The sequence below is a fragment of the Lagopus muta genome, chromosome 6, assembly GCF_023343835.1.
Source record: "Lagopus muta isolate bLagMut1 chromosome 6, bLagMut1 primary, whole genome shotgun sequence".
NCBI classification, from domain to species: Eukaryota; Metazoa; Chordata; class Aves; order Galliformes; family Phasianidae; genus Lagopus; species Lagopus muta.
This window is the reverse complement of record NC_064438.1, coordinates 6,939,935-6,949,849: the sequence shown is the minus strand read 5'-3', so window position 1 is coordinate 6,949,849 and position 9,915 is coordinate 6,939,935. Positions and strand designations below refer to the sequence as shown.

At 49.9% G+C, this 9,915-nt stretch overlaps 2 protein-coding genes across 2 annotated transcripts; both read right to left on the bottom strand.

Moving 5' to 3' along the window:
• Window positions 1-339: 339 nt before the first annotated feature.
• On the bottom strand, window positions 340-4,185 carry LOC125694990 (proto-oncogene Mas-like). Its single transcript, XM_048948963.1, is given in 6 exon segments — window positions 340-717; window positions 719-778; window positions 780-1,136; window positions 1,138-1,246; window positions 1,249-1,311; window positions 1,314-4,185. Coding segments are annotated over 6 exon segments (975 nt in total). The 5' UTR covers window positions 1,474-4,185; the 3' UTR covers window positions 340-491.
• A 794-nt stretch (window positions 4,186-4,979) lies between these two features.
• LOC125694989 (mas-related G-protein coupled receptor member B4-like) lies at window positions 4,980-6,667 on the bottom strand. Its single transcript, XM_048948962.1, has 2 exons — window positions 6,554-6,667; window positions 4,980-6,015 (listed from the first exon to the last, which is right to left on the bottom strand). The coding sequence occupies exon 2, from the start codon at window positions 5,977-5,979 to the stop codon at window positions 4,990-4,992; it is 990 nt and encodes a 329-aa protein (XP_048804919.1). The 5' UTR covers window positions 5,980-6,015; window positions 6,554-6,667; the 3' UTR covers window positions 4,980-4,989.
• Window positions 6,668-9,915: the final 3,248 nt, after the last annotated feature.

Sequence of the window (9,915 nt, the reverse complement as noted above, 5' to 3'; positions counted from 1 at the left end):
TGCTCTCTTTCTCCCTCTCTTCTTCCTCATCTCTCTCTCTCCTTCTCTCTCCCTCCCTTCCATCCCCTAAATTGTAATCCCATGTCTTCTTCTCTACCCCGCTTCTCTACCCTTGTTTCCCACTCTGATCCATTGATTTGCCCATTTGTGCAATCCTTTTCGAAGAACCCTTCCTTGCTTGAATAGCAGAGATGTCCTGCTATCCCCCAGGGATTACATGCCATACTCTCCCTCAGGGGATTATCGCAAAGACCATGAAACTCACTTGCTGACCACAAGGAATCAGAGTTTATTCACAGGACCAGGGCAAGAAGAGTCATTCCCTCGGGGAACACAGCCCATACACAGCAGAGCCTGGCTGGGCAGCACTGGCAGCACCGTGCCACACACCCTTAAGCTTCACACACCATCAAGCTCCAGCTGTGTCACCCCAGCAGCCCACAGACTGCCAGTGAGGCTCTGCATCTCCAGACCTCCTCACCAGCAGTGTTTCACACCATGGTCTCAGCCACTCTGTCCTCAGGTGCAGGGCTCCCCTCCTCGCTGGTCGCTTTCTCTTCAAACACTCTGCACAGGGCAGCGGTCACTGAGCACGGGGAGCAACGCTGCCAGCAGCGGCCCACCAGGAAGTAAATGACAGGATTGATGCTGCTGTTCAGCATCGCCAGCAGCAGAGAGGTGCCTTTGGGAAACAATTGCAGTCTATCTGCAAGGTTCCACACTGAAAGGAATAATGAAAACGAAGAAAAAGATCACGTTGATCAGGACAGCAATATAGTTTCCCTGGATGCCGTCTCCAAAAATTGCACTGGAGTTTGATGAACAGGGACAGGTTGGAAATCAACATCATCAATGAAAAAGCCACACATATCGCAACAGATACAGCTCCAAACGTTTTCACATGTTCTTCACCAAAGTTAAAGCTAAGATACGTGAAGGAAACCAAAGACCCAGTGAAAGACCACAGCAGCCCACTCACGATGCCTGCCAAGTGCTTTGGCTGATGGCATCGATACCAAATGGGAAAGAGGACAGAGACACACCGCTCCACACTGATGGCAGTAAGGAGACCCAGGCTGCCGAGATCAAAGTGGCATGAAAATCCAACTGCAATGTAAATTTTCATATAGGAAAAAAATGTTGTAAAAGAGAGAACAGATGGTTAAGCTCAAAGGTAACAACACGAACAGAGCAAAGAGGAGGAGCAGAGAGAAGTCAGCAATGGCCAGGTTTAGAGTGTAAACAGTGGGTTCTTCTTCACGTGAAAGAACAGGAGTCGCATGACTATCGTGTTATCCACAAGTCCACAGAGATCTCCATACAGACACCTAAATTGACCTTATATTCATAATTCAGCGTGAAGCATTCTGACGTGGTGTTTTCACAAGAGTCTGTGTACCCAGAAATGGTGTAGTTCAGCACAAAGCGTGCTGAGGTGGTCTCTGCCGTGGTGAAGCTCCTGCTCTGGGGCATGCCTCATCCCTCTCCCGCCACCTCCTATGGAAGACGAGAAAGGGGAGGCAAGTGAGGGGCATCGGAGCTCCCAACATTTGCCATCTCTGCCCACATTCCTTCATCAGCCCCAGGCCAGGCTGGGCAGGACCCCAACCCCCGCCGTGCCTTGGGCAGCCTCCAACTCCATCCCTGGCCGGGCAGCATCTCCCACCTGCCCGAGCCCAGCCTCCAACTCACGGCTCATCACAGGGCCAGGCCTGCCAGGCGATAAGAGCTGCCAGAACACCCCACTTTACTTCATCCTGCAGAGCAGACCTGTGCCGAGACGCTGTGTCAGGAGGCTCACCCACCTCACAAACTCGTCACACTGCTGTCACCCCCTTCCTTTTCCTCTTCCCATCCACAGCTTTGCCTTGTCATGTGGGGATTGCTGGTTGTTGGTGTGTGCACCCACTGGTGGAAGACTTTCTCCTGCTTTCTTGGGGGCAGAGTTTTGGCATACTTTCTGGTGTGTACTGCAGTTAGATATAGTCACAAAACAACAGAAGAAAAGTCCTGCTGAGCCAAGGGCAAGCAGAGTCTTCTGCTTGGAGGTTAAGGAAGAGGAGCATAGTGCCAAGGACAGACAATGCAGGCTGGGCTGTCCGAGCAGAGAGTGAGAGGTCTGTGAAAGACACGTCCCAGCCCAGGAATATCTAGGGCCAGATGCCAGAACAGTGGACTATGTGAACATCACAGCACATTAACTTGTCCAATTTGAGGCCCTCTGATTCCCCCTTCCATGGTCCTGAAGGCAGCAGCTGGCCTTTATCCTGACCCCTTCCATTCACCCCGACTACAGGGCCATGAGCTTCAGGTAGTGTTAGGTCAGAGTACCCAGGCTTTGGCTGAGCTGTGAAAGAGCTGTACCTGCCTGAATCCCCACCTCCACCTCCATTCACTGTCTTGCTCTAGCCTCGTTTCAAGTCTACCTGTGGTCTCAGGACCGGCTCTCCTCGGAGAGACTCTGGACCAGGTTCCTTATTGTGTGTTCAGTATGTGAAATCAGAAGATCTCCTTGGAGGATCTCATTACTGGGGATGACAAACAGGCAATAACTCAAAAAAAGGATTCAGAAGATGGAAAATGCATGAGAGAGAATATAAGCCATGAGGACGACAATGCGAAAGGATGAGACTGTGAGAGAGGAACCATTTAAATGAATAAAAGCACAGTTGCAGCACGGTGTACCCAACAAAACGTAATCTCATGCATGTTAAGAGCGCAATTAGATGCATGGGCAAAGCCCCGGTGCTGTTATGTATTTGAACACTGGTGATTTCTCAAAGCAAGCTGAGACAAGAGCAGGCCTCTGCCTGCTTGGCTGCTGCTGAGAAGATTCTGCTGGCATCCCAGGTGCAGGGTGTGGGTGTGATGGAGCCTGGGGGCCAGGAAAAGGGCTGGCATGGCTGGGAGTGGTTCCACACCTGTGGAACGATGAGTAGAAGGAGCATTATGGCCACAGGATGCTAGAGACTTCTGAGGGCTTTCTGCTATTTTGCCCCTGCTGTTAATGATTCCTTGCTCAGCTCACTTTCACCGTTCCACCTTCCTCTTGCCAGGCCTCACCCCCACCATCCCCTTGGTGAAACGGGCTGTAAAGCTATAGCAAAGTAGCAGATGAGAGCTGATTCCATCACCACCTGTGCACAGCAGAACACTGAATGCCACAGGAAGATGAAGGTGGAGGACATAATGGGATTGCTGGAGGTGCCCAAGGCTAGGCTGGACGGGGCCCTGGGCAGCCTGAGCTGGTGGGGGGCAACCAGTGCATGGCAGGAGTTGGGGTTGGGGGGCAGCTTGTCGCAGTTTTCTCTGTTGACAACCAGGTTTCATAAGAAGCAACCTAAATCATTATCTGACTTGAAATGAACTTCTATCAGAACTCTGGCTATCTGCTTTCTTTATGGCATCCTTAACAGCCTTTGTTTTGTAGCAGTAAAGTAATGTTTTTTTAGTACACCTTATAATTCCCATGGTTTTGTTCCTAAAGTAAGGCAAAGGGAATACACAAGTAACTCAGCCATGATTTCAGTGCCACATTGAAAGATCCCATGGAGAAGTCACTTTAGCAGCCTTCATGCCCCAGGCTGGGCAGAGTTGTGTCCCTCTTAGGCATTAGGAAGGGTGCTGCTGGATGCCATTCCCAGAGGGAAGAGATATGTCAGCGTTCCTGCTGTGACACAGTGCCTGCTTCTCCTCCCCTGCCTCTGTCATTACAAATAAACCTCCATCAACTGTAGGCACAGCTCCTTGCCCTGACAGCAAAAAAAGCTGTGTACCTTTACCAGGACAGAGAACAAGGTGACAGTAATTAGTCAGAAGTGTGTATATATACTTATATATATATATATGTATATATACAGATATATATCTATATATATGTAGCTTTTTGCCTAAGGTGCCTACTAGTGGGAAAAAGAATAAATAAAAACGGGAGACATCGTTCAGAAAGTTTTGAATGCAGCTAAACAGGTTTGATTTGCAAATCAAAAATCCTGCAGGCCTTTCCCAGAGTCGTTTTGCATGGATAACATTTTTAAAATCGTGATTTCTGTATGAGTTGCTCAAAAAAGCCCTGGTGTTTCCAGATATTTTCAGGCAGTCAGGTGTGGAGATAAGGCATTGTGCTCCAGGAGTGGTTACCTGCCTGGCAGGGTTCCTCGGGGCTGGCAGCAGAGATTGTGTCCCTGTGATGGGAAGAGGGCGAGCCTGCTGCAGAGGGGCACCTGTTTCACTTGGCCTGTCTTTGGATGAGACAAGCCACATCCTCAAACACTCATATCTGCATAGCTTGGGGTCTACAGGTCTTATTCACATGCACAGAGCTTCACAGCTGGTGGCTGCATAAAGAAAGCTTTACTTTGCTCCTGAGCCTCTGCCTGGAGAAGACACAGGATCTGCTCTGATGGACCAGGCTTCCCCAGGCATGTGCAACGCACCCCAGCAAACCAATGACATTTTACGAACAGCAAATGCTGTGCAAGTATGTCCCATAAGTAATTTAATGTAATTCAGTAGTGTGGAGTAGGTAATGTAAGTATGTTACATTCTTTTCATGCTCTTAGCTGCGAGGAGAGTGTCTTTGCAGGAAAGCAGCTCCAAGGATTTTAAGACATGTTTCTCTTTTCAGCATGTCCACAAAAGCTTTGTCCAAAGAGCTGGAAACATCCCAAAGGAGCCTTCATGCTGCTGGTGTAGAGGTTCTTTTGCCTCACTTGTCTGTTCAAGAGCTGAATGGGAGGTCTCCACACAGTCTTTGCACACACGATGGAGATACAAGCAGAAGAGTTTTGCCCAGACCCTCATACCCAGCAGCACTCAACCCTTCAGCAGAAGCCCCAAGGCAAAGCACCATGAGGAACTGAGAGCCTCTGTGGCTCTGCTTTAGTAGCCCACAGAGTAGCGCAAGCTCCTTTTGAAACAGAGACAGCTCAGCCCTGCTGGACAGGCCAGATTCAAACCAAAAGATTCCAAGCAGAAGGTTCAAATGGGTTAAACATCCATTTCCACTGTGCTTTCTTGGGAAGCTTCACCTACGTTTTCTGGCTCCATTACCTCTTCAAAAGCTCTCTGGCAAGCAGCCCTCATGGAGACTGTGAACTTCTTCATACAGCACCCAGCAAGAAAGTAAAGGACAGGTTTAATACTGCTGTTCATACATGCGAATAGGAGAGAGGTGCCAAAAGCAAGAGCCGAAAAATCAAACAGCCTTAGCAACAGCCAGTAAGCGAAATCAGCAGTGAAGAAGGGGAAGGAGATGACAGCAAGCAAGACTGCAATGCAGAGCTTCCTCGGCGGACATTGACATGAGCAGCAGAAGAGCTTAGCAAAGAGGGCTAAACCAGAAAGAATTAGGATAAGCACTGACAAGAGGTAGCTGAAGACAAAGGCAATTAGCATCAGTGGGGAGAAATAGAGGGTCACGGTGAGCAAGAGGGCAAGGGCCCAGAGCAGGGCACACAGGAGTGCTGGCAAGCACCAGGAGCTCTGGCAAGGGCAGAGGGGCTGTGGGAGGGCAGACAGGCAGGTCCTGGCACCCAGGGCTGCCGTGAGGTAGACACCAGAGATGAAAGCAAATGTGATGGCCATGTTCAACACTGTCATCACGTCCTGTGAGCCCAGACTGTGACAAAAGCTCTGTGGGCCATAAAATATTATGAGGGCAATGACGATGGAGAACAGGAAGGTGAAGTCGGCCACGGCCAGGTTGAAGATGTAGATGGTGATGGAGTTCCTGTGGACGCGGGTTCTGAGTAGCCAGAGGATGGCCCCATTGCCCACCAGCCCACAGAGGCAGATGAGCACTGTGACAGGGACTTTGCTCAAAGCACTGGCTTCACAGTGGGTCCAGTCATAGTCGTCTTCATAGGAGCCAGCTTGCCTCAGCAGCCCGTGGTGCCAAGCTCTGCTGTAAGCTATCGTGCTGGGCTGGCTCCAGCAAGCAGGGCTGGCTCTTCCTGCGGTGGGGAGCGGCATGCTCATTGTGAAACCGTGCTGCTCCAGCTTCCTCTCACACAGCTGGAGGGATGAGAGACAGAGGTGTGTTAGAAAATCTGATGACCCCTTGTAGAAGGATTTTCAGCTCGTTGTAACTGTGCCCTACCTTTCACATGGAGGAGCACAAAGAGAAATGAGAGACAGAAGGGGCGGAAGGGGGTTGAGAGGAGCTGATATGACATTCCTTGTACAGGAGTGCATATGAGGCGAGGAGTGAAAGCAAGGGAGATGCCTTCTTCCTAGCTCTGGATGAGACAGGTCTGAAGGAGGGCAATAACAACATGATGGGATTGTCCCTGGAGATGTCAAAGAGAGAGGGGGTTTGGGGGTGGGTCTGATATGGACTCTCAGGTGCATAATGTTACAATTGATAATACTCAGCTGCTGGGTTCCTTCAGTAAGTCAACCATGTCTGTATTCCCCTACCACCTTTTACCACCAGATTTGTAGCTCCCGATATCCTTCTCCATTCAGATATGATGCAAATTGATCAACCTATTCAAAACCAACGAAGGGAGACACTGATTAGGCTGAAAAAAGTAACCCAGAGAAGTCTGACCTTTCCTGTCGCAGCCTGGAGATCTTCACAGGAGCAGATGTGCTGCAGACTCAGATCATCTTGCCAGCTGTTACACCCACAATGGGATCTTCACACGAGGTTTCCCCAAACTCTCATTTGGAAACTGGACACAAGCACGTCCTGGAGAGCCTGTGCAGCACCCATCAGCATTTTTCTTAGGTCCTTCCACAAAGCATATTTCTCACATTCTCAGGGATTCTCGAAAAAAAGGATAAAAAAGAAAACTATTTCATTGTATTTGATGGCATCAGGGTTCTGGTAATAATCGTCATACAGGAAATGACTAATAGATCTCAGAAGCCAGACCTATGGGAGAAGCGGATTGTCTCTCCATCAGGTTCCTCTTTCATTTCACTTTAAAGCAACCCCGTTCCTAAAATGGCCATATCTTTGAACTGGAGGAGCCTGTTCAGGAGGTGATCTTTAGGATCCTGTGCTACAATCTTGGCATTGCTGCAGAACTTCTGTCTGATTCCAAACTAGGTGTGCCACAACTTCACAGTGACATTTGGCACTTCCCAACACAGCATTCTGCTGTGTGCACAGGAGCTAACCAAAGCTTCCCAGGACAGCAAAGTTCAGTGAGATGAGCCCTGCTCAGGATGCCTGCAATGCCTGTGAAATTCAGAGAGTTCCTGCTGCACTGGAGAGCGTGCATGGCTTTCTGCTGACATCTCTCCCTCTCTCCCTCCTGGGTGCTGCCTTTGCCTCCCCAGCTACAGAACTCCCTTGCCAAGTAGATCCTTTCAAGTGCAAGCAGATGATCAGAAGGCAGGCTCCAAGGAAAGCCTGCATAATGCTGTGCACATCCTGCTCACTGCTCTATATACACACGTGTTCTGCCAAAGAGCAGACTGTCTGCCTTTCTGTTTGTCTGTCCTCCGTCCAGCTGACACAGTGCTGATCACAGGCACTTGTTTCTTTGCCTGTCCCCTCTTGCCTCCCCAGATAAACCCTGTGACAGTGTAAAGATTTGGTTGCTGAATGATGCTGCCAGCTCTGGTCAGGCTGAGGGAGATGGGCGTCCTCTGCCAGTGGTGCAGGCAGACACCAAGCCAGATGGAGCTGAAAATGTCCCTTATGTCTCTCTCTTATGTCCTTTCCTCTGGAATTGTGAGGATGAAGGCAGCGGATGCTCTGCTTCTGTAGTTCCTAACCAGCACGTAAAGAGCTGAATTGATGCTGCTGTTGATGGAGGCCAGCAGCAGGCAGATGTCAAATATGAAATCAGCGTAGACAAAGAAGTTGAGGAAGAAGTGTACACGAAGTGAGATGGCAAAGAGTAGGAGGAAGAAAACAGTGAGGAAGATCACAGAATAGAATCATAGAATAGCTTGGGTTAGAAGGGACCTCAAAGATCATCTTGTTCTAACTTCCATGATAGGTCAGGGTCACCAAGATGACAGCATACGGCCTCTCTTAAGCAGTTCTGCCATGAACTAAACCTAAGCTTAATGGCAGAATCACTCTGTTCCACCATAAAGGGGCCAAAAAAGCAGAAACTGAGAAAACACAGAGTTGCCAGAACAACTCAGCAGCCTTTGGAGTGACCCAAGTCTCACATGAAGTACACAAGCATGGAGAGCACACAGGTGAGGGCCCAGAGCACATTGCAGTTGGAGGCAAGGAACACTGACATGCAGAAGAGGAAGCAGGCATCCACAACAGCCATATTCAGGGTGTAGGCAGGAAAGAAATTCCTCTGCATGTGAAAGCTGAGAAGCCAAAGGATGGCCCACACAGGCTGAAGAGCAGTGTGATGCTAGCGGTGACATTTGGGGAAAATGGGCTGGAAAGCATCTGATTCCATTGGATCCCAATGTATCCATCCCCACATTCCCTGTAAGTGGTGAGGCCGTGGTGTTAGGATGTGGGTCCCTCCTACTCTTGCAGTCTCCTCATCTGGGGAAAGGGAAGAGATGAAAGAGAAAGCAGTGACTCCCAGTGCTGTGCTCCTCTGGTTATTCAGTCTGTGGGGTTGTGGGGTCTTTAAAAGCCACCAAAACCTGGGCCTGAGCCCCTGCCCTGGCTGGCCCTGCTGGGACAGGAGCTGGGGCAGGTGACCTAGAGGTGTCTCTAGCCTCAGCTGGAGATTCTGTGATCCTTCTCCTCACTGCTCCACATCCCCAAGGTTCACTGAGGGTCCCCTCCCTATGAACACCCCAAGAGAAGGACCAAGAATGAGGTGCCTGCGCCCCTGCAGGGCTGGTGGGAAAGGCTTGGTGGAGTCACTGTCCCTGGAGGTATTCAAGAAGTGTGGAAATGTGGCACAGAGGGACATGGTGTAGTGGCTATGGCAGGGATGGGTTGGGGTTGGACCTGGGGATGGCAGTGGTCTTTTCTGGCCATAGTAATTCTATGATTCTGTGAGTTGTGGGGATGGGTTAACAATTGGATATGATGACCTTAGAGGTCTTTTCCAGCATTAATGGTTCTATGATTCCATGATTATATGTCTACCCTGTAGGACTCCAGGTTTGCTTTGCTTCCTTGTTTATAGCAACATGTCCCTGCATCAGAAAGCTCCCAGCCCAGCAGTACCATCGGGCACCTTTCCTTGGACAACCCCACCTTCACACCTCTGCTAAGAGGCTGACAGCAAGCCCAGGGAGAAACAAAGAGCAGAAAGCAAAGCTGGAGTCTGATGTTTACCATCTCTTCCACATCCAGAGCCAGCTGGACAAAACTCCAAATCACAGGAACTTATGAATGAACTGAATTTAATTAATCCAAATTCCTCTTGCTGCAATATCCGGTGCACTCTGGGGGTGGTTTCTGCAGGACCTCCGTCACTCGCACTCCTCCACCTGCAGCAACACCTGGTTGAGAACATCTCACTGTGAGAATCCTTTCCCCTCGGGCTGCTTAGGTAGCCCAAGTGAAGTTCAAGGATCTTCATGCGGAGCTCTGCTTTGGCTATGTGAGCAGCTGTGCTGCCAAATCTCGCAGCAGTCTCTGTTGCTGTCTCTGAATCTCTCATATCCCTACCCAGATGTTCCTCCCCTGACCACAAGCCCCTCCACCCCGCCCGCTCCCAATTCCCCTCGGCACATTCCCAGACCCATCTTGGCCGTGGAGGAGCACACAGAGCACAGCGGTGCCAGCAAGAGGCTGGAGGCTTTTCCATGTGCCTGATTCTGGTTTGCTTTATGAGGGCAAAAATGGACATCTGGAGGAAAGCTCCATGTTGGCTGCAAAACCTTACCAATTCCCCTGAGAATTCCCCTTTTCCAAAAGGGAAAAGCTAAATGCCTACAAGATAAAATGCGCTTCCTCCAGCCTACAGCAAAACTTCTTGTGCCTCCAGCTGTCTGAAATTAAGCTCCAGAAATCCTGTCCCT

Bases quoted from the DNA above. Each gene is read 5' to 3' on its own strand.
- LOC125694989 (XM_048948962.1), bottom strand. From the start codon at position 5,979: ATGAGCATGCCGCTCCCCACCGCAGGAAGAGCCAGCCCTGCTTGCTGG.